The sequence below is a fragment of the Anser brachyrhynchus genome (genome assembly GCF_964034855.1).
Source record: "Anser brachyrhynchus genome assembly, chromosome: 5".
Taxonomy (NCBI): domain Eukaryota; kingdom Metazoa; phylum Chordata; class Aves; order Anseriformes; family Anatidae; genus Anser; species Anser brachyrhynchus.
Genome location: NC_137699.1, coordinates 50,258,302 through 50,283,598, shown reverse-complemented (window position 1 = coordinate 50,283,598; position 25,297 = coordinate 50,258,302). Strand labels below are relative to the sequence as shown.

Here is a 25,297-nt window from a genome sequence, read left to right as displayed (position 1 = left end):
TGATCATAATCTCTTCCAGGCTACATTCTCCATGATAGTGCAGCTGCTCAATTCGCATTTAGTCTTAATTTGACTATGTATGACAGCTCCAGAAGAACCATGCCAAATCCCTAAACCCTATGTTCAAATAAGGAAGCAGGTTCTGTGACCAGCTCTTATCTCTAAACCCTGAGCTGAAACCAGATCTAAATTCCCACAAAATCTGAAAGAGCTTAGTTATGGACCTGAATTCAGCATGTCGGTGTTTAATTTTAGTAACTACCCACCACTGTATTTGCATTTTTTAGTGTGTTTTGCCACTATGAATACCAAATCCTCAGAGGCAGAGATTTTGCTATGTGAGGAAAACACTTGTGCCATGTTGCCTACATTTGTTGTCCACCGGGATGCCTGATCATGGCATCTACTTTCTGAAAGTGACTTTTGATGACAAACCTCTTCCCTACAAACCATCTGCTTTCATACCGTAAGTCTCCACAATCCCCATCGTGCTCACCTGAGCTCACCCTTTCTCACAGCCAAGGCCCTCATACTGCCGCCTTTCAGTTGTATTTCAGATTCACTGGGTCACTGAAACAGTGGCACAGAGGTGGCGAGCAGTTGGAGCAAAATACGGAAATGTCTCTCTCCTACTTTCATATCCTGCTTTCATGGGACCACTCCCATTCCTTTAGGGTGACCCCAGATTCCACAACAGGTGAACCTGGGCCCTGTTTATGTGTTTGCCCAGCAAAGTTATCTTCCGTATCACAGTCACAAGCATGAATGAGATACAGCCCAGGAAAGGAAGGAGCCAAACCCAGTGAAACCACAATCCACAGCTCCTTTCTGCCTGGAAGCCAAAGTTACAACTGCTTACCACTTAGTTTTTAACTGTAATGCTGCAAGGGAGTGACAGACAGGGTCTATGAGCAAAGGGCCTGGGATGATGTGACAGGAGAGGATCACAAAATCAACAAAACAGGGCTTAGCTGGAATCACAAAGCAACAGAACACCTTCAAGGCACCATTACAGAGAAATTTCCCATACCCCTTCTGTGAAATCAATACGCTGGGGGTGTCTCTCTGAAGTGCCTGTGCATTAATGCACACAGCACAGGGAATAAACTTGACAAGACAGTGAAGTGGACTGAAAACTGGCTGAAGGGCCAGGCCCAGGAGGTGGTGATTGGTGGAACAAAGTCTAGTTGGAGGCCAGTAACTAGAAGTGTACCCAAGGTCAGCAGTGGCTCAAGTCCTGTTTAACATCTCCGTTAATGATGTGGATGATGGGGCAGAGCACACCCTCAGTAAGCCAGCAGGTGACACAAAGCTGGAAGGAGTGGCCGGTGCACCAGAGGGTCGTGCTGTCATCCAGTGGGACCTCGACAGGCTGGAGAAATGGCCTGAGAGGAACCTCATAAAGATCAACAAGGGGAAGTGCAAAGTACTGCACCTGGTGAGGAACAACTGTCTCATATATAGCCAGTCAAAACCTGGAGAAAGGAAGTGGTGGTTCCCTCTCTTACCATTATGAAAATTTGGGAAGAAGTATTTCCATAACAATATGTGCAAGGCAGTGCAATCTCTATTCAGCATGACAAGAATCTATGCCTGAAACACTAAGAAATGATCTTCTGATGGATCTCTTAATAGTTCAAATCAAGACAGAAATGCTTTCCAGAAGCTCAAAAATTCTGCCTTAGTCAGGTGCAAGTCACTTACCTCAGTCCAAGCAAAACTATCTGCGATTAAACAGCTTATGATGAATCTGCTAGATTTTTCATTGTTGTTGTTTTGATTTGGTTTTTGTTTTTTAATGAATGGCCTATTCTGAGCTTAAGCTCCATTAATGTATGAATCTAGGAAGGAAGGAAAGCCAGATCAATGCCTCTCCACTGAAAACACTAGAAGAGGTCTTTTAAGCAAGCTAGTGCATGCTTTACTATCTTTCATGGTGGTGGGCTTGTTTTTTTTTGTTTGTTTGTTTTGTTTTTGTTTTCAGCATAGTAATATCTGGAATGCAAAAAAAATGGAATATCTCCAAACATTTCCACTTTCTTCTTTGGTAATAATACTGAGAAAAGATTGACCCTCCACAACAACTGAAACATACCCAAGCACTTCTTTACAAGTGTGCCTTTCTACTTCCGTGCAATCAGGGAGAAAAAATGTTGATTCTTAGAGTGGTAGTAAAGACTTTATAATAGCTTTCTAATTAACAAACATGTTTATGTTGTGTTTCTTCTAATCAGTGCATTACAGTAATAAGTACAGAAAATAAAACTGTGATTGCACAGATTTAAATTACAAGTGGTGGTAAATTAGGGTGCTCTTAGGATTTGGGGCAAAAATCACTGAATTTATTGAATCTCCTTAGATTTCGGCAGGCTTTGGCTGAGTTTAAAGATATTAAAAAGCATTTGTTATTAAAATTGTGTTCAATACAGTAGTATGCAAATTCTGTGATTTGTTAATATTACACAAACGCTCAGTTCCAATCACGCTCCTCTTGAAGTCTTGTAATACAATTTCTGTAGACATCAATAAAAATACGTCTGGGTTATCCATTTTTAATTGCATTGTATACAAGTATTACAGAAGAATGCAATACAGTATTCACAAAAATCAAAGAGGCTTCTATGAAACCTACAAAAAGCAGCACAGAATCAATGAAGTAAAAGCAATATTTCAAAAAATACTAAATTAGATTTGGCAGTTTTGGAAAACAGTATTGAAAAAAAAATAAGACAAATGAATTGGCACAGTTTAACAACCTAATTTCTAAGTGCACTTTATAATAACTCTCCTTACAAGCTGCTGTTTTCCCAGAAGATGATGACAAAAAGCCTCATTAGAACACCACTGTTTTGTAGTGACAGGTTTTATTGCATCGCCAGCTGTGAATCTAAAAAAAAAAAAAACCTCCCCCAAAAAACTATAAAGGTTCCTAAAAACCCTGTTTTCTTTTATCATCAAAAAATAGCAACATAGCACTTCCATATGTTTGTGAATACCTACAACTCTAGTTTTAAAAAAAATATAAGTTAAAGAAAAGTGATTTTTGTTTTATCTCAAAAATAATGTAAAGAAACATTTATTAACGAGATATTTCAATGACCAGAGAGATATGTACAATGTGATAGACTTGAGTCTAATCCTGCAAATATGTTCATGACTGCAGACTTGAATACCTGTTGATCCTGCTCATTTGAGCACAAATGAGTAAGTGTAATTAGGGACTGGCAGGGTCAGGCTCTTAGCTTCACAGCTTCACATAAACCTTTCCACAATCTGTTCTGGGCTAAAAAGTAGAGATACAGTATATACTCTGTATACTGTTGTGTTTTTTTTTTTAAAACAGTGTTCTACAGCTATCACCCTGTTATTGCTAGACTAAAAATGAACATCTGGAACAATTGACATTAATCATAAAGGATAAAATTGAGATGCAGCTTCTGATGACTGGATTTCCACTTGAGCCATTTTAAATTGGGTACACTGCAGCCATTTGCGGAGCACAGACGAGCTATTGTTCATTTGTCCTGACCCTTGTAACATTCTTAGGCTGTGATGGTTGACATTGCTCTGGATGGCTTGGAGGCGTAGCTGGAGTCCAGCAGATAAATGCTGTTGAAATAATGCAAAACATTTAGTTTCTCTAATGTACTCTAATGTAGTAAATGTACCTATTGTCATCAAGTGGTGGTTGTTGGTCAGGGAAAGTTCCTCCACTGCCCCAATGTCACCTTTCTTTCTTCCACAGCCTGCACTGCGGCATTGTCATGAAGGACAAATATGCCTACAAAATCACCAGGTTTATCAAAACCAACTACATACTTAGGCTACATCCAGCACCTTTATTCCCATTAATAAAATTCTTGAGTGGCAAGCCACACTGGCCCACCTCACTCTTCCTTACAAACAGGGACAGCAGGCACAGTCTTACCCAAGTAGTCCCACAATATATGATACATATATATATACATATATACACACACACACACATGTATATGTATGCATAAAAATATATTCACTTGTATATGTAACAAAAATCCATCTTCTGAGTCAAGACTCCCCATCATTATGTGTGAGGGAAGTTTCAAACCCCAAACACAAAAATCAACTGGCAACTACCATCTCAGTGAACAGTGTGGAAAGGCTGGGCCGCAGAACCTGGTTATTTGAAAGTGTTTCAAAAGAAAAGCAGAGAACAGCACTGAGTACAGGGCAAGTACCGTAGCTGATGCTCTGTGTATGCTCACACCCAAGACCTTCAGTGCTGAGCTATCCAGTGCATCCGGATGTGCTACAATGATCTATTTTCAGATAGTTTGGAGACCAAGTCTACTGACCTTATTTCCAGAACTTACAGGAATTTGTAACACTGAGAATAAAAGGACAAGTTATTAGAAACAACTTACCTTTAGATTTGACTGTATCATTGGCAACCACATTGGTATTAGCTGTAAGAAGAGATACATTTTGTTATTATACAAGTGACTGTAAACATGCTCCAGTTACTGTGAGACAGAAGGGTATATCTATCCCATTTAACTGTCAGAATGGACACAGACTGAACCATAAATCTTCAAATGTGGTTATTTTCCAATGACGTATATGTTTTGGGGCAGATGTCTCTGAGGTAAAGAAGCCAGTTTCCTTTGTCTGCAGCTTGATGAATCACCAGTAGCAATTACTGATAGCCCATTTAAGGATCGCCTTAGACACTGATGAGAGTACAAAATAATAAAAAAGGTGTTAAAGGAAATCACTTCTTATTTTCCTGTGAGGGTGTTTTTGTATGCGTAAGTGAGCAATATTGGAATGAATACAGTATATGTTCTGCATTGTGAAGTGCACATCAAGAACTGAAAAAACGTAGAGCAGAAGTTCTATTAATAAGACAGATATTTAAATGGCAATCAGCATTTTATAAACCACTAGTCAGTGTCACTGCTTCATTGCAGAATGTGACCTGTAGTCCTGGAAACACAGACAAACTCTCCTAAATATCCAAAATGACAAGGCAAGAGGGTCTGGCAATCTGTCACCCATGGCTGATATTTATTTCAGTCTCCTGCCCTTCAGAGAACTTTTATTTCTGAGTAAGCATAACATGACAAGCTTCTGGAAGACAGACGGGCATTTCTAGCAAAAGTATTCATGTTATCCAATATTAATTTAACCACTGAGGTTATTGTTCTAAAATGTTCCTCCAAATGGCATCAAAATTTGCAATTTGCCAATTAAGCTACCGGGAGCTGCAAGTTAAACCTAATCACTATTGACAACATTAGATAAAGTGCTGTTTCCCTTGTGCAAGGAATGATAATTGTTTCAATTTCACTGCTGTTTTGCTAGAGAATCATATGCAGCTCTGTCAGGACTGATTACTTAGCCTACCAAATGAAGAACCATATTCAAACCTCAGCATTAACAGAAAGATGAATGCCAAAACAGCTGGAATGCAGCCAGAAGCAGTAGATGTGCGAGTTCTGTGTATCATTCTGTGGACTCTCACACCAAATGAAGTGCTTAGTAAGGTCCAGAGCCCCCAGGTCAAGATGTGGTTTTTGGAGCAGTGGGAATAGGTACATGTAGTGAGAAGCCACGTTCCACGCCCCCCTGCAATCAGAAATGTCACTTAAACTTTCATCCAGCATTAATGGAGCTAGCCAGTGGGGACAGGACTGGTGTCAGAAACATGGCAAGCAAGAAGGAAGCTAGGTAGAAAACCCAGGAAAGGGAATTCCTCGGGGTCAAGGTACTCTTTTGCATCTGAACCAATTGTCTGGACGTCTTTTACAGTCAGCTGGGAGAAATACACATTTCTCACACCTACTTTGGAACAAGACGGATATCTAAAGCAGATAAAGATGAATCATGACGTAAAAATAAATGTTTGTATCTATTGACTAAAAAGGGTTTTCTAAGGAACTAGCTCACATTGATATTTATGCTGTAAAAGTCTAAGGTCAGGTACGACTACTGTCATCCTGCACCACTTCTGTCTTTCAGGATCCAGACACACTTAGGGAAACTAAACATCCCACTGCAGGAACAAGAAAGCAAACCTACAGCTGCCAGTTAGATAAATAAGACAGAAGAAATTTTTATTGAAGAGCTTCAGTTTTATGACCTAATCCACAGCCAGCCTTTTTCACACAAAGGAGTAACACATAAAGCTAGTTAGAAAAAAACAGCTGGGAGAACACACTGCTGTCAGACACTGTCAATTTTTTGGAATTGATATTTATAATACTCATGATGGGGTAGGCCTACCTTTACAAAGATAGTGGAGTTACATTCCTGTAAAGCCTCCATTAAACTAATCACATGTAGACACACCATTTCCACCATCTTGAAAAAAAAAATAAAGCACAAAAACAAATTAATGTCCAGTGTTGTACACTAAGACACCAATCTCTAAAAAGAATCTTGTTTTATTTGCTTGGCAGTTATAATGAATCACTAGATGTGTATTTAACATCTAGACATAAGATTAAGTATTACATGTACATACAAGGCATATTTTTCTTTATTTAGTTTTCCCCTGATACAGCAGCACTTGGTAAATATTTCAAAGTATTTAGTGCATTTTAATTCCTATCACACATCAAAACAAGTTGCCTTCAGCTTTCTTCGTTTCAGACATCATAAATTCTTTTACATGCCTTTGTAGTTCTCATCAATCAAGGTGTCAGAAATTGATATTTTTATTTACTGAATCTGTTGAAAATTAACAGAGCCACAAAAAAAGCATCTTTTTTCCCCTCTCCTATCAAAGACAATTTATTGTTCTGAACTGGCAGCTAGTCCATAATTCTTCCATTTGTACCACAAATTATGACAGATGCAAATATCATTTATTTGGAGGTAGACAGCATTTTATGTTTTATATTATTTAAATTCATAGGTACAAGACAAATACCTTCAGCCAACAGTAAGTACTTACAGTGCCTGCATGAACTGCGTGTACATTCCCCTTGATAATAATAACCTTAGCTTTTATTCATTTTTTTTTTTTATCTTCAAAGTGCTTTACAAACACTAACTAATTAACCTCATAACACCCGTGTGAGATAGGCAAGTATTATTATCACATTTCAGAGAGCAAGTACTGAGGCAGATAGTTTAATAACTTGCACTAAAGACACATAATGAGACACTTTCCCAGAATAAGGGTTGTAACTTGGGACTTCCAGGTCATATTCTTGTCCTAAGGGTTGACATTTCCTTTTGCGTCTGACTAAACAACTGTCTAGTTAGTAGCACAACGCACAGCTCCCATTCGGAGGATAAAATATCATTTAAACACAACTTTAGGTGGTCCTTGCCTAATATAGACAAGACACAAGGAAAGGGTGAACACTTCCCTTTCAAACTTTATCTCTAGGGATGCCCTCTTCAAGTCATTCACTGCTCAGAAATGTTTCCAGAGATGTCTATGTGGCTTATTTCTGTTGAGTAACCAATGGGTTATGAGTAGTCAAATATCAGCAATGTTTGCTTTTCACCATTGTGTAGTAAAAAATATTGAAATGGTTATTCACAGAATTATCCTAAAACAGTTGCTCTTGTAAGGCAGAGTAAGATAAAACAATAGGGCCAATGTGAAAAGTAGGAAGATATATAAAATGGGACTTGTAGAAGAGAAGTAGGATGAGACTTGAAGCAGGGAGCCCTTAAACAACAAGCAGTGACTAGCTCTTGAATGCCATGACCCTGTTTCTGGCAGATCCTGGCTATATATACAAATCCTGTCTCAGGTCCACTGCAAGGTTAAACCACCACTAATTAGCTTTTGCTTTAGTTTATCAAACGCATCAAAGTTGCTTTAGAAAGTTATTCAGCATCTGATGTATTCCACTGAAATATGGAAGCAAAGCCAAGCCCTCTGAGTTTAATCTGTACCAAATCTGTGCACAGCATCTGACTCACCACTTTGTTATGTGCCATTAGCTGTAGGATGCTAGGTGTCACTCGGCTCCAGAACTCCAGGGCTGTAAGGATTGCTGTAAAGCTAAATTCATTCTGATTCTGGACTGTCGGAGCTACTGCCGTTTGTTCACAATACACTGTCCAGAGCTGAGCAAATATAAATGCATGGAAGAGGGAACACATGTGCAGAACAGATGTCTGTAGAAATAGAAAAGAGAGAACAATGTTTATTGGAATAAGTGTATTCGGGTATACTGCAGAAGCTTTCATCGAAGTACTCCTCTGTAATGCATTGCACTGTGCAGTCCTGCCCCTCATTCCAGAATGTTTTCCTCTGATTACGAACTAACCAAGGATGTTTGATAACATCTTCTCCATGTTTAAAAACTGTTTTTATATCTAGAAACTAAAAACTACACTTATAAACACAGTCCCATGCAATCTTAATATATGACATTAAGGTCAGTCCCTTTAAAGAAAAGGTTAGTTTTGCAGAAAAGCGACTCAGAACTTGTCCTGAGACTTTCTTGATGGAAAATTCCCACCACCATCTGTAGAAGGCCTGAAGGCTGGGACATGTATGTCTGCATTTCAAAGATGCTGTTGGGGTACATCAGTAAGTCTGATCACCTGCAAGGAAGGATATCATACAAAGTACAACATCTTACACCTGTCATCCATTTCTATCTTGCTGGGACACAACTGCTCTCAGTCCATGTAAAGCTAACAGAGAATTCATCCTGCATACTCAAGCATGACTTGGCTAGTAAGTGTCATATTTTGTAATGTCTGAGCCTCCAAAAGTGCTGGACATTAACTACTCCATTATAAGAAAGATGTTGCTGGTCAGAGATATTTTCCTCAGTTTAACACTGCAACAGTGATTCATGCTCTGTGGCAGTATGAGTGCACCAAACATTGCAATGGTTGCTTGGTAACTGGAAAGAGGTATTTGAAAGAGAAAAAAAAAAGAGCCAGAAGACATGAATGGAAGCACCAGTGTCCTGGTTGGGTGAGGGGAAAGAAAGGGAGGATTTTAAGTATCAGACAAATGTGTGATCATTCTGCTTCTGTAGTTAATAAAATCCTGGTTGGTGTCGGAGTACTGCTATATCTGTGTTAAGCTACTGTTGCAAATTGCTTACGGTTTGCAATAACACTTCTTGTCAAGAGCACCTTCAGAAAAATAAAAAGTTGTGCTTGAACCATCACAGTTTGTAATTGACTCACAGCATTTATAGGTTATCCAATACTACTATACACGTAGAAAAGAATAAGCAATTCTCTAGAGATTTGCTACAGAGACGGTCATTGCTAAGGGTTCAGTTTGGAACTCAGTTTTTCCTTCCTTATTCCTGTGCTGAGATATTTTGAAAAAGTTGAATCTCAAACTTACTTGTAGTGATTTCATCATTAGTTTTCTATGCATGAAGAGCTAGCTATGCCAGAAAAATGATAGATTCTTTTTTCCCTTGATTTCAGCTTTTAATAATATTTTACCCCTCTTTTTTTCTTAGGAAGAAATAAATACTCCCATGTTGTCCGCTTTAATCCAGTGGGATCTTTTCTTATAAAATAAAAAAGGCAAACAGTTCTAAAACTCTCAAAACTGTATTAGTGGATTACTTCAGAAACGCAGTCCATGGGATACTGTGCTGGAAATACAAGCCGTTTTAAACATGACATGAGTTCACATGATTTAGTTTTGACGATATTTAGAAAAGTTTAAAATTTCACATCACAATAAAAATACAAGTTAGTGATAAATATTTTTCAATAGTAAGGCCAGTATATACCACATCTCCTCTTAAAACACAGAATCCCTTACCTTCGATTGCTCTGGAAACCCAATCAGAATAACAATAAGGTGGTCAGCAATTTGTGAACCTGCATCCAGTGGAATAGGCATGCAAGATGATGGAGAATTTGGACAGACAACATTGTGTGTCAGAGACCCCAGGAGTAGCCAGGACAGCAAACGAATATGTGAAACACATTCTATGAACTCTTTGGGCCTGTCAAGAAAGAGCGGATTTTATAATGCTGCAAAGTTTTCTATTTTTCCCCAAAACAAAGAGCCTCTTTAAACACTTTGCAGATGCAGTCTTAAGTGTGCTGGAAGCACAAATCATTGGCAGAACTTACAAGAAGACCAGAACCACAAAGAACTTAGTGGACTTGACAACCTTTAACAAGTCCAACAGAACACGCTTGGTGGGCTGGGCCTAAGAAATGGTTTCTATGAAAGACTAGAACATGCACAGTCTCACTGGTTCCATACACAGTGATTTTTTACACAGAAATCATCAAATCAGAAGAGCTGCCCAAGTGAAAGTGCTCCTTCCAGGTCCCCTAGGCAGTGTATGGCTCACAAGGCTATGGCAGGAAATTCTTCATTCCATGGCTAGCTTCCGAGACAGGTGCTCTACCTTACTTTTGCTGTGTTGCACTTCTCCACAGGTAAAGTGGAGTTAATTTATCTCCTCCTTAGCCTCTCCTTGGACATTTGGACTGCATGCTTTTAAGGGCAGGGAGGGACTATGCTTTTTTGTGACACTTATTAATTATTCATCTAGTGCAATCTTCAATTGTAAAGCAATTGTGCTTAATCAATCTGAAAAGGAATAGTACTTTTCTAGTATCATCTTGTCTATCCCCTTGCTGTTAAAAAATTCAAACTACATACTCATTTGAATTCATAGGCTTAGGAAAATAAATTGATTTTAGATCAAGAAAGCACTACCTAGGAGGTCACTCACTACCGTTATTCATTTCTAATTTCATGTTGTTGTCAAGGACTCACAGAACCAAAGAGGCATTCCATTATATTTTTTTTTTTTGTATAGACTCTGATAAAAGTGCTCATCTTCAAGTACCTACAGGGTATCACAGGAATTCCTCATCTTTACTTTGGAACATATAATGTAATTTTTACACGTGTGAAACCGAAGCCCAAAGAGATAACAATTCCTTATTTCCAACACTAGGTATGTACACAGAAGTACATGCAGACATATCTGTAGGACTGGAGCCCAAGCAGCCTACTCCCCAGAAGCCTGGGGCAGGAAGTCTGGAACAAAGTTGGGACAAAAATACTGATTTGTTAAAACACAGTCCAGTGGGCTACACTCAAAACATCTCATTTGCTATCACTGTAAGACAAGGGACAGTATTTTGCCATTCTTTTTGATCATAAGACACTGCATACTCTCACAGCAAACAAAAATAACAAACATGTCTTGAAGAGTAGGATTTCTCTCATCTAACTTCACCAGGTGAAGTCAGTATTTTTACCGACACCTCAATAGCTTTACGCTTACAAATCTCACTCATTTGTTCTCAGTAATATCAACGAGCATTTCTCATTTTTCTCCCACCATATTTTATACATGTCTAGGACTGCTCAAGTACTTGCATGTTTTTCACTGTCTGTATCTAGATCAAGAATCAAGTTCATTTCCAGTGAACTCCAGTCAAGTCAAAGGAGTTACTTCCACTGTCTCTTTGGTCTGTACTTTAAAAGTTGCACTGATGACCTCCTCCGGTAAGGATCTGGGAGCTGCTGACCAGCTGTTTCAATGTCCCATGGCCACCACTCCCAAACTATGCATCCTACCTATTCAATCCATCAATAAACAGAATTCCATGAAGATTTCTAATTCATTTTAGTATTCCTTTTTGTAGAAAAGCATCCTCACCCTTGTTGCATTGCAGAAGGAGGATGGTAAAGCCAAGGCAAATATCGGATCACAGCTTTGTTGTCTCTGTGGTTTCCTCGTGTGATTTCCATAGCAGCAATCTGAGCTAAACCAACTTTCAGATGCCCACCAAATGTGTCTTCATGCAGTGGCTGAGAACAAGTCTTCATGTGACTCTGCAAAGCAAAGATCTTATTTCATATCTGAAAAGAATATTCTATTTCACTTCCCTGCAGTTTCTTTCTCAAGGTCTCTACCTGCGTCTATAAAACTACAAAACTCAGAAATAGGTTTAAAAAAATTATCCACTCCCTATATTAGTAACAGTATTATGATGCAGCTTTTTCCATGGAGCCCATATTTTCAAGAGACCACACAAAACCTGAATTATACAAAATGAAGAAGCACCTTTTGTACCAGCAAACTCAGCAGCTGGTAAGTACAAACTAATGGTTGCACATCCAGACAGTTTAACTGAAGATCAAAGAATGCAACCGTGTAACAAGGTAGCACTCTGGGCAGGAAATGTCATCTCTGTGTGATATTTCATTTACATGTACAGAAAAGCCATCTATCATTTACCAACAGTATGACCGTGTTGCTCTATTCATTTGCTACAAATGCCTTTAAGCCCTGGAAATATAAGGACTAAACCTTTTACCAAGAAACCTGCATACATTTCTGCCTGGAAAGATAATTATCCTGTTTTGACAGCTGTAAGGAATGTTTCACTGGTGATCCTCGAGATCCTTCAGTACTTGAGCTAACTTTGCATTACCTTCTGTCACTGTACTAACACATGCTGAGTGCACGTGCATACTTAAAAGACAAACATATGCTTTGCACAAGAAAAAACAGGTCATCAGTAATTAAAGTATTATAACAGGATAAAAATCAGTGGTTTGGTAATATCTTATAAAAGATAAGGATCTGACCCCACCAACTTATACTCTCAAAAATCACTTTAAGTCTCTTTCACAAGAAAAAAAGAAACTTATCAGCATGTATATCTAATGATTTTGCTAAAGAGACAGGTATAAAGGATAGACAGGTATGCAGGCAGATATATTCTTCAAAAATAATGGAATTTTCTAACTAAAAACCTACCTGAGCTCTAGCAATTAAAATGTTATCCCCAAGGAAAACAATACAACAATATCAAAAGAAACAGTAAACTGGAATGTGATTATCTTAAGAATTAACATTTATACTTTGCTTATAGTGCAATAGTTAACACACAGGACTGAAAATAATTAACTTCTTTCACAGAGACTATTCTCAGACACACAAAAGACACCAGAAATGAATAAACAATTTTAACTGTTTGCTGAATTCCTATAGAGTGATTTTTCTTTTACATATATTTGTTATATAATAGCATTTAATAACTTTTTCTCAATTTTTGTGTTTTATTTTTTTCTTCTTCAAAACATCGCCCAAAATTTGAAAACCAAGATTAAACTTTTGCTGTTTAATTGCAACTAGTCATACAAAGCATATGACATTCTTTGTCTGAATGCGGTAGTCCAGATGCTGTTGATAATACATACTCATAGCAAGAAATTGTACAACTGGATGATCTTAGGACTCACTTCCTAAGAACACCTATGTGAATAAAACCGAGCAACACAAGTAATTATATTAAATCAGCTTAAAAGAAGTGAATCGAGATGTTGTGAATTTGTTTAAAGTTTTGACTATTTCTGAACTTAGAAACATTTGCAATATTTCCCAACTATCACAGAAGCACATGTAAATTTCCCTAAAGATCCTACCAGAATCCAAAAATTAAAAATCTAAAACTTCTCAAATTCAGCCTTATTACATAAGAGCTGCCTCTTCATTTTCCAAAGACAAAGCTTATTCTTCACAATACATAAAATTACAGTCATTTTTGACTCTGCTAAGTTCAGCTTTTTCTCAGAGTCCTGTATTACATGGACTCATATTATATGGAATCAAATCAAAACAACATAAAATTTAGACCATTTGGTTCTGATTTCATTTTAAATGCTACAGAGTACAAATCCGGGGAGCTTCTTTTCTAATTTCAAAACATAAATGTGACAAACTGGGTAAAGTGTTAATTCACGTCCTAGCTATATCTGGGTGCAAAAATATCATAAATAAATAGTCCTACCAAGAATAAGAAAGCATAAGAAATTAACATATTGGACTTAAGCATTGTAAGAGCATTTCTAAAAATTAGGCTACAGTTCAAGGGAAAAGGGGGTACAAAGAAAAAGTTCAAGTGGGAGAGATCTTTCTACAGAAACTTTTTACAAAGGAGATAGGATAACTGCAAGTATTTACAAATTTTTCCCATTCCCCGTTTCTGTGGAAGTGGCAAATGGGATGTATCTCTGTCTCATTTATGATTTATTTTCCAATCTATTTTGAAAGCAATTCTGAATTGGAAGAGAAATGAGTGAATAGCTTTAAAAAGATACAGTGCAAAGGCAATCCAACTGAGCTTAAAATGATTAATTCGTTCGTACTTTGAAGTATATTTCTAGTCCAGCACAAAAGGCTGCTTCTCTTTATTGCAGAATTTCTTTTAAAGCTCAATGGGATTCAAGGCATAGGGCCAACAGGGTAAGAACTTACAAAACGGTGTTTTGTCCAGAAAAACAAGGTTACTGTGAGTTTCAAGAGATGTCATTTTCAGTTCCTCTGGGATTCTTCCTCCTTTATGGTAAGTAGTATTATCTTGCAGTGAAGTGTACCCTTTGGGGCATGGTGTGGAGTCGAGGGAGCAAGGGGAGAGTGAGCAAGCAAACATGCAAGGTAAACCAGTAGGGTAAAAGTTCTAACCTCATTGCTTCATAAAAAAACCTCCAGTATCAAAATCCACTACAGGTTACCATTTTTCCTGTCTTGCCTGTAACAGAAATTTTGTATGAACCCACAGCATGAAACACTCCAGTGTGTTGCCAGTAACTTTTATCAGGATTGGCGCAATAGTAGAGGCCCTTTCAGGGAAACACCATACTAGTTTCTCGGGAAAACAGAAGTGACTAATCTACAACAGCTCTAACACTTAAATAATAAAAATAATAATAATAATAATATAAAGTCAGTCATCCTCAAAGAATTCCAATAGTTTCTTCCATTGGCAGGTTAATTACAGAAAATATATTAAAAACAAAGAGATACACACACACACACATTTTAGATTATGTATGCCCATAACCAACCTTTAATTTGGTCAAGGTATGCATATCTGCAATGAAATCCAGCACTTCCCCAACATATTGCCTCATGCATTCCATTGCTGCTGTTCCACACTGGTAAGAAAAAGAAGTATGTTTAAGCACCATATATAAAAGAAATATGTTTAAGCACTGATTTTTGAATCTCTTAGTGTTTTTTCTCTTTGTTTCTTGTTCACCAGAACACAAGTTCTTGTCTGACTCAAGTTCTTTATTTTACTTTGCAGTTGGATTACTCTACTCAAATTAGGAATAGGCATTCTTTGATGTTTTTCTTCTCACTGTATTTGCCCTCTTATCTGATGATAGCATAAAGATAGACCAAGCACTGTAGCTTCTTCATGCATCATAAAATACTCTTTATCTGTAACAGCAGTGAAAGATCAATTGATGAAACTTTCAATAATATCCTTGTCATGCATCTGAAATTTACAGCAGTCCAGAATCAAAGTCTTAAAAAGTCAATGAGAGTTTAACAACCCAGTTGTTCAACCAGCTGAGCATTTCTGCAAGTAAAACCAATCAGATACAATCCCAGAAAACAAAATCCAATCACAGGCACAGATGCCCTCACAATCACATGAATTATGATGGACAAACAGAGTAAGTGACTGGCTTCATGTATTTTATGTGTAAACATCACTGAAATGAACACTGATGGTATTTGGTACTTTTTTTTTTTTTTTTTTTTACACTAACAAAGGTTTTGGGGATATTCCTGTTATGAAGTCATATGGCATTTTAATGTCACTCAAGCTAGTTGCAATTTTCAAAAGAGGATGCATGGGTTACAAGGGATGAATCCAATCCAATTTGACCATAAAGTTGTAAGCATTGAGAAGTGGTCTGTGCCAGAGCAAGAACGACCACAAAGGGAAAACAAAAAGACTCAATGTGATGCTTGTATTCCCACAGTACACATTTTCATAGTTCCTTTCCTAGATCAGTGAAAAATGCCAGTCTGGCCTTCAGCTAGTACAAGACATATCCAAGATGTGCAAAGCAGTCAATTGAATAAAGCTGTCAGATTAAATAAAGGCTTCTGACAGACCAGAGAACCCTGGAGAAAAGCTTTCGGAAGGTGATATGACTGACCCATGAGCCATCATATAATGTTTATATGTTAATAATCTACGGTGAAGATAATTCTAGCTGAATTCAAGGGGAACTAAGAATGTTCAACATTCCTCAACATCAAGTCTATATATGCCTTATTTTTGGGGGCCAAGTGTAAGCAATGCTTAACTTTAGAGGCTATATGATGAAATTATTAGGTGTCTTTCTTCTTAAGGTGGCAAAAAAAACTATTGTACCAAGTCATAGGCTAAGGACAAAATATTGCAAAATGCTTATAGGGGAAAAATATTCTTCTCTGACCTTTATTTAATCACCTGTGCTTTGAAACACAGAAACACAAAACTATCTGAGTATACAAATGAATCAAATTTAGTTTTGATCACAGAAGTATTAAACCATAATTGAGTTTTAGTGGCTGAAATTTGAAAAAAACTGTTAGTGTTCTATTTTTATGGAACTGATCTGATTGCTTCTAATTTTTCTACGTTAGTATCCATCTGCACGGTGTTGAACTATAACACCTTCTGGCTTTTCAAATGCTATGCATGTCAGTTCCCTTGACAGAATAAAAAACAATAAAATAAGGTCACTGATAGCATATCCTCCATCCAGTTTATGCGGAGTAAGGACCCCACATGGGCTCTATATTATTGAGTGACATAATTATAAAAGATACTATGCTCAAACGTCTGAATAAAAATGTTCTCGTGCAAGACTTCTCCCCAGCCTTTTGTTTCATTCAAGGTTCTCTATAATTTCTTCTGAAATGATCACTTTCCTATCATACCTTGTAAAAGCTATTTAAAGATGTTATCTCTATCTATTTAAACCAAATTAAAACTTTCCACTGGGAGAAAAGATATGAATTTAAACAAAACAAAACAAACAAAACAAAATAAAATAAAATAAAAACACATACACAAAAAAAACACTTCAGAAGGTATATAGGAAAAGACCTGATAGATCACCCCTAAAACTGTCAAACACATGTACGGAAACAGGTCTTGGTCTGGCTGGGATGGAGTTAGCTTTCCCTGCAGTGTCCCATATAGTGCTGTGCTCTGCACCTGCAGCTAAAACAGCCCTGACAGCACACCAATGCTTTGTTTGTAGCTGAGCAGGGCTGGCACAGGAACAAGACTCTCTCCAAACCCCAAAAAGTCTGGGGATGGGCAAGAAGTGGGGAAAGGACATCGCCAGGGCTGACCTAAACCAACCAAAGGGATATTCCATGCCATACCGTGTCACAGTCAGCAATAAAAGGTGGGAAAGGGGAAGAAAAGGGGAGGCACTCACTATGAAGACCCCAAACAACCACTATACGTATTGAGGCACTGCTTCCCAGGCATGGCCAAACATCACTTATCGATGGGAAGCAGACAATAATTGTGGGTTTCTTTCCTCTTTGCTTCTGTGTGGCACTTACTCTTTTTTCCCATCTCTTTTCCCTTTAATTAAATTATCCTCATCTCAGCTGCCTCAGGCCTTTTTCTTTCCATCCTACTTTCTTCTCCCCCTCTTCTTTTGAGGAGGGGGAGCAAGAGAGCAGTTGTGGCTGAGATTAACTGCAGGGTAAAACAACCACTGGCTATACCTCATTCAGCTGTTGGGGTATTCAGTGACATGTCATGGAAGGAGTCAAGCCCTCCAACTGTGCTACTTCCTTGCACATTCACCAGCCATGTTTTCAACACCTAAGCAATGATAAGCATTGATAATTCAACCACATTCATCAGTAGGATATATATGAATGCCTTATCTTACCAGAAAAATGCCATTAACTCAAATTTTTAACCAAGTTATCTTTTGCTAGAATGGAGGCAATGGCTTGTAGTTTCCCACTCTGATGCCATTTTTTGAGGCACTCAGCTTGTCTGTTCTCCAAATTTTGTCTTCTTGAGCACAGGCTCCAGCTAAAGGCAGACATATGACTTACGATTATTAGTGAGAGTAAGGGAAGCAGTATCATGTCCAAAACTTTTCAACATTAATAAAAAGGAAAAGGTGTATCAACTTCTGCCTGCAATATACCTTGCTAGCCAGGGGAGAAATAAAAAGAACATTCAAACGAAGCATAATGAGCTAAGACATATTTTTAAAAGCCAAAACTAAGAGATGTTTGATTCAGTACTTACTCCAGGCATAGAGGCAATCATCTGTTTATGCAAGATTGTTGACTCAGCTAGTTTAGTTCCAGCATCTGCACAAACAAACTAAGAAATTAAAGATGAGTTATTTTTGAATTATTTGTGGAGGAACCTGAAAACCCTAATAAGTTATTCATGACTTCGTTACAATCACTTCAGATCTCTTCGTGCTTATATTTGTCGTAATTTGCCCTTAGAGCTCTCTTCCTTTATAAAGAATTCAGTTTGCTCACTGTTATAAATGAGACAATTTTAATGAAAAAAATTGACTTTTATGTGCTTGATGAACATGTATATGCTGTGCAGAAGCAACTTTAAGAATATTACGTAATAAATCAAGTTTTCCTTTATAAGCATAAATATTTATCTTTGCCATTCCTTGGATATATACGATCATAGAATCCTTTAGGTTAGAAAAGACCTCTAAGACCATCAAGTCCAACTGTTAACCTAGCAATGCCAAGTCTACCACTAAACCATAACACTAGGCACCTCATCTACACATCTTTTAAATACCTCCAGGGATGGTAACTCAACCACTTCTCTGGGCAGCCTGTTCCAATGCCACACTACCCTCTCAGAGAAGAATTTTTTTATAATATCCAACCTAAACCACCCTTGGCACAACTTGAGGCCATTTTCTCCTGTCCTATCACTTGCTGCTTGGGAGTAGAGACTGACCTCCAACTCCTCTTTCATTACTGTTTAAAACAAGATATAGGAAAGCAAGGCAGCATGCCATGTTCTTTACTGTGATTACAATGCTTTCATTTCAATGAAGTTCTACAATGATTTAATCAATTAATTTAACCAATTCATCAATGATTTAATATGAACACACTGGTATAGTGCAGTTTAGCACAATAAAAGCAAAAAAAAAAAATCCATGCTGTTTCTGAGACAAGATCAGCATCATTCTGTTATATCTAAATACCTCTTAATTAGTTTTCCTATGTTTTTATTTTCCTTGCTTTCCTTTTTTAACTCTATTTCAAATCTCTTGCCCCAAAATCTCTGATGTCCACATCACCCATACATTAGATTTACCATTACTGTTATTTAATCTTTATAAGCTTCAGTAATGTATTTGACACCACTCAGATGATGTGCTTGTGCCTAAATTTGTTGTGCTAATACTGTATTTGCAGTTGAGCAATATCTGTCCATGATGATGCAAAGTAACTTTCTAACAAAGAGAATACGGCAAAGAACTTATAAGCTAAGGTATAAGCCTTAATTTTCTTTCTTGAGAATGAATACTGTGGTACACAAACTGAGACAGATCTGACTACACAATATACTTTACAATTGTCTAATGCATGCATTAGCAGTGTTCTCAATGACTGGAACTCTTTTTGAAAATATGTCAAATATACTTCACAGACCTAGAATTTATTCTTGCACTTCCACAACCTTTACCTTTCAATGATAGATTTATTCTGAACTTAGACTGCCTACTGAGACTTGGAAACAACTCATGTATCAAGGCTATGTCTTGACCAAGAGTCTGTTCTTTGGGATAAATACCAGAAAGACATATCTGAGTTTAGATTAATAATCTAATTAGGTATCCTCAGACATAGGCCTGGCTCCAGTAGACTCTTCTTTTGCTTAGAAATTATTTTTCACCAGAATAAGCCAAACAAAAATAAAATAAGAATCTGACTCATATTTCAGTTGAGAGGTGGCCTGGCACTCTTCTTACCAGAGCCGTAATCATTACTCAGAAAGGAAAAGAAAGCCTTAGGGTTATGGGCTATGTCAATCCAGTCTTTGTCTTAGTTTAAGCAGTAACCATGACTCTCCACTTCTCTTTAAACAGAAGACCCATTAATGGACTTATGCAAATAGATGACAGATTTTCTCCTAATGCTGTCTGTATCAGAAAGAGCAATCCTGATGCTGGGTCTGTTGGAGAATAGATATGCTGTTTTGCTGTGTGAAGGATTTCTCAGTCAATCATTTGCAGGTAGATTAGGGTTCCCTTGTACTACAACAAGATGCAAAAAAAGCAACAAAATTCCCTGAATAATCTGGTTGAGTATATTTAGCATTCAACAGTGAATTCATTGTGCTGCTACAGACATTATACAGCACTAAACATAGAAGTAAAAAAAAATAAATAAAAAAAAACATTGCCAAAGAGAAATGTCATTTATTTCAGACATTTTCTTTTAAGAACAATAACAAGAAACAGCAGCAGCAGCCAAAAGAACTTCTACTGGTTTCCTGCAAGCTTTCTATATTTTTTGCACAAAGGAGTTTGGGTTAAACAAGATATTGATTTATATGTGAAAAACAGCTGACAAACTCCATTCCATTTCTAATGAACAATCAGGCCTTGCTTAGTTTATCTTTCTCATCATTTGACTACCAGGTCCAAGGATCCTTCCTCAAGTCACAATGCAGTCAAGAGAGGATAGGCAAAACAGACTCAAAACATGCATTTCTTTCATTTCCAGTCCAATTCACTGTCATTTATGTTGGCTGCTACTACAAATACTCCAAGGTGTTAAAATGTTACTGTCAAGAGATTCAATGCCAGCAATGTGTAAAGAAAATAGGAAAAAAAAGTATTCCCACACTGCAAAAACATGAGGAATGGGCAATGCATCTTCCTAACGTTGTCTGATGAGCTACAGATGGAGCATAATGTTCAGGTGGGAATGTCTGTGGAATGAAGTGAATTACCTATATAATAATTTATCTGTATGATATCTCTATTCATAATCAGAGTTGTAAAAGTATATATTCCTAGCAATGTATTATATGTAACTTTAAATCCTTCTGGTCAGTAATTAGCAGACCAGATCTTCACAAATACATAAATTGGAACCACAAGATTTACACTGATTTACAGTAGCAGAAGGTCTGGCTGAAAATAGGAGTCATCTAATCAAAACAGGTCAGATACAGTGAACCTTAGGGACTGACTGAACAAACAAGTCCTAATGAGACTAATATAATTTAAAGTCAGTGAAAATCCTGAAGACGTACACTGATGAAATATGAGCACAAGAACAGTACTGGGAATCAAAATGCTGGGTGAAGCTGTTCCTATGGAAACCCATGGAAGAGCAGCAGGTACATGATGGCCTTCATTGGCTAAGACAAACCAAGGAGACAGACTTTTTGTGCCCATTATCATCCAGGATAGCTATGCAGGATTGGGATAATCTGGTTAAAATTCTCATTCTTTGTAAAGTGGGCTAAAGTTACTCTCATCTTAGCATTGATGTCACCAATCACCCTGATAGCACCATATAATCTGGAATCAATGTGGGTGTCAAATGTACATTCCTAGGAACTCCTTTGTTAGACAGCCCACAACTGATCTATCATTAAAATAAAGTTCTATCTCCTTTGTTATTTTGAACATTTTGACTGAATCTCTGTATTCTCTATGGTCTGTCTGCACACAATCTCGTATAGAGGCTAACATGTTCGTGGATAAGGGACTGTCTTGGAAATGAAAACCATTTCCGTTTGGTACTATATTAACTCTGGTACAGTTTTATGGATTCAAAATCAGACAATGTGAATGAATATTGTAGAGGCCTTGCATGGTAAAGAGGTAAGCAAAGCCTTCCATTCCATTAATGACACCAAAGAAAATTAAAATAATTAATACACCTTAAGCACTGTGGTAATTTGAGAAACCTGCTAGTAAAAACAAATATATATCTAAGTGGTTACTGTGGTATTCAAATTCAAGAGGCTGTTGAATGTTTCAGACCACACACTACTGAGAGCTGCCAATTTGCACAGGCAATGGAAGAAGTAATCATCATGCCTCCAGTAGGCATCCATGGCAGGTGGTCTGAACACAACTCCTGTTCTTTACAATTGACTGAACAAAAACAGAAGCTGGCTGCTTTGGATAGCAGGAAATATGACTTACTTCATTAGCCTCTGAAATATTATATACGACATTTACAGCCACATTGGATCCTGTTGTGGAAGGTATGAATGCATCCCAAAGTCAATGTAGCATATGGGAACAGTGCTAGGAGGAAAGTCCAGGCAATTATCATTTTACCTTTACTTCCAGCATGTAAGAGAAAGTTTTCTTTACTGACTCTATCAGGTGATTGACTGAATGTTAAGGACAAGTGTTTACCAGTTAAATTCTACTGCCAAGACTGAAGCAGTATGTTTGCATTCCCAAATGAGGAATTCAGGATTGACTGGACTATGAAAATTAAGCTTCCCTGTCACCTTCACCATAGGACTGAGCTGTGCAAAATAATGGAGCAGTGCAAAAAAGTTACTTTATACTGCAATCTAGGAAAAGTCAGCTCAAGTTAAACACTGAAGCACATGTAATCAAGCTGTATCACTACAGCTTAAGACAGAAAGAGGTAGGTGGTTAAGTTATTTGAATTTGATGGTCTTGGCTGGGAATGAAAATAGAAAGTCTAAGAAAAAAAAAACAAGCAAGCAAGCAAACTGTGGGAGTCTTAACAGTATGCACCTATGGTTACAAATGTAACTAGATTCACATTTTAAAAAGTGTTTCCCCTGACATTGATGGTACTTTCTGCAACCATGTTGGACTTGAAAATTCTTTTTGCTGAATTTTAGCTAAGACAGAATCTATGTGAGAATAACATGAGGCAGATCTCCTGTACCTGCACCAACAGCAAGAGATTCATGTCTGGTAAGGGTGACTTTAACTTCAGTGCCTGTAGCAATTCCAATATGACACTGCGTGTCAAGTAGAATTTGTCCCTTTCCTACAAAAGAAAAAAAAAGAATTATGAATGTCATGAAGTTCACTGACACCCACTAGTAAACCACAACAATAGTTTTTATCTAAATTCAAAAATGAAGTAATAGAAGTGTACTTTTTGTTCCTATCTTACAAAAAGGCTGACATCATTCATCATTTATGCAATTCTACGGATCAGGTGGAATGGACATAAACAAGAATATGTGTATGATTTTTGCTCGACTTTGCAAGATATTTCACAAGAAACAGACAGACAGTTCTACAGCCCAGGCATGCATGGTAGATCACACTGCATAGTTACATACAAAGAGAGAAGGAAAAGCAGCAAGGATTGACATAGGAGAACAAAACTGGCAATAGTATTTAGCATTATTCTTTCATTAAACCTGCTAAAAAAGGTCTAGATTTTACCATGTATTTTACAGTTGTCATTCCCCTTAAAATAAGGTTGTCTGCAGCAAGCAGTACTTTTCCACTTACATAATAAAATCTATCTTGGCTACAGCTGCTACAACAGAAACATTTTAAAACACATGGGGGAAAATCAGCCAATGGAGATTAGACCACAGAAGCCTAAGAGCAGAGTTGTAGAGCTGAAACAGCAAGGAGGTGCAAGAGATAAGAGGAGCCTGTTACACATCATACTTTGACGTTCTGACTTTAAAAGATAAGATAAAAATGTGGAACAAATGCATAGCCTGCTACTGACCATAGCAACTCAAACATTTTGATCAGCTGACAGACTTATACCGAGCTCTCTTTCAAATGACCATTAGAGAAGAAAAAAATGTCTAATAAAGAGAGCGTATCCAAAATGAGATAAAGATTTAAAGCTTAGCATCTTTTATCTTGTAAATCTCATGCATTTGTCTCCTCACTTGAATAAGTTAAATGCCTGTAACTTTTCTCTTAATCAGGGCCTCAGTTCCTGCAAAATGGAGTAATGCCGGCCTTTTCCTCTAGGAAGTCGCGCAAGGTTTAATTAGTGAGGGTCAGTTTGAAGTCCTTCTCCAGCTGCACACAGTAACAAGCTCAACTAAAAGGGAAGGAGTTGGAGGAGGTGGGTGGCTGGAAGTAAGACTGAGCTTTGGTTGCTGTAAACCTAAGTTCCTCAGAAAGTTGATGTCACCACATTTTATCTGGGTAGCACACAGCCAAACAAAGCTTACAGGAACACTGAGTGCCTCCCACGGCATCCACATGCCTTTTAATGAAAGCAGGTTTTAAATATCAGCCTTTGGATTGGAAGAAGGCACCAAAACAACAGAATGGCATGTCTGTCATGGAGATTACGATGCCAGTCTGTGATTCAAAAGACCTGACTTCACGCTCCTGTTTTGCCCAACACAAACAGAATTTTGATCTTCAATTACAATTGACTGTGGTCAGGTAACACACAAGCTGATGGAATGACCCCACACTGCGGTGGTGCTTCTCTGAACACGCTGCAGCAGTCAAGGCTGCTGAACTTAACAGAAAGCCAAGGCTCCAAGGTATTTAAAAAAAGAAAAAAAAGTCCATTCTTTTACAGCAGCAGCAAACGCCGGATCAGTGCAGCTGTATTATGAAACAATGTCTTGAGGGGACAAGTACTCAAGTCACAAATCCCACATGCATGAATGGTGCTCTGATCTTATTATGTCCCCAGTAGCTCATCGCCAACAAGGCCATAGGCAGATGCCACAAGAAGAAGAAAAACAGGGCAAGCATGTATAATTCCCGCTATCACTCTCATAGCCAGTAACTATTTTTTGCTCAGGGAACTTCTGAGGTCAGTGTCGCTTCTGTATAATCCTTAACTCTCAGTGGACTTCTCTTCCACATGTGTCCACTGACCTCTTGCACCATGTCAACTTTTAGCACCAATTATTTGGCAAGGGGTCATTGTTTGAAAAGCCACTTCCTTTTACTTGCTTTGACATTGGTTCCTACTAACTTAATATGTTCTTGTACTGGGCAGGCATGAAATTACCCACCCCTGCCTGGGTCACTTGTGACCTTACAGACCTCTGTCACATTCCCATCGGTTGTTGCTTTTTCAGATCGAAGAGCCCTGACTTAGTTGTTTTTTATAGGGAGTTTACTCCATGGTTTGATCAGTCTTGTGTCCCTTATCTGAACTTTCTCCAGTTTTACTACATCCTTTCTGGGCGTGGGGAACCAGAATGGTGCACAGTACTCAAGGTGCAAGGGGACCCTGATGACCCGCTAGAACATATATTCCCCAGCAAGAGTGACCCTTCCTACTGTCACATGCCTTCATAGTCCTGAGTCACACAACACAATGCCTTGCCCAGACAGTTGACAACTGCATCCCCCAAAACAATGGACAGAATTTCCTATCAATAATCCAGTACAGCAGCCTGCACATACTGGAAAAGAGGTAAAAATCTTGTCAAAAGAGATCAGCCATTTCACAGGCTAACAGCTGTACTACACAGGATGCAATTGGGCCATCATAAATTGCTTTGTCAGAACACTGGGGAGGAAACACAGACTTCACAAATC

At 37.9% G+C, this 25,297-nt stretch overlaps 1 protein-coding gene across 16 annotated transcripts in view; it reads right to left on the bottom strand.

The window, feature by feature from the left end:
- Window positions 1-2,323: 2,323 nt before the first annotated feature.
- UNC79 (unc-79 homolog, NALCN channel complex subunit) overlaps window positions 2,324-25,297 on the bottom strand; it is a 102,791-nt gene continuing 79,817 nt past the window's right edge. For all 16 annotated transcript variants that reach the window (XM_080594254.1, XM_080594266.1, XM_080594256.1 and 13 more), the window contains 9 exons: window positions 22,689-22,793; window positions 18,046-18,123; window positions 14,819-14,908; window positions 11,622-11,797; window positions 9,752-9,938; window positions 7,924-8,121; window positions 6,265-6,342; window positions 4,404-4,445; window positions 2,324-3,609 (listed from right to left, as the gene is read on the bottom strand). In XM_080594254.1, coding sequence (XP_080450380.1) covers window positions 3,409-3,609; window positions 4,404-4,445; window positions 6,265-6,342; window positions 7,924-8,121; window positions 9,752-9,938; window positions 11,622-11,797; window positions 14,819-14,908; window positions 18,046-18,123; window positions 22,689-22,793 — 1,155 coding nt within the window. In that variant the 3' untranslated portion in view covers window positions 2,324-3,408. The remainder of the gene's footprint in view (window positions 3,610-4,403; window positions 4,446-6,264; window positions 6,343-7,923; window positions 8,122-9,751; window positions 9,939-11,621; window positions 11,798-14,818; window positions 14,909-18,045; window positions 18,124-22,688; window positions 22,794-25,297) is intronic.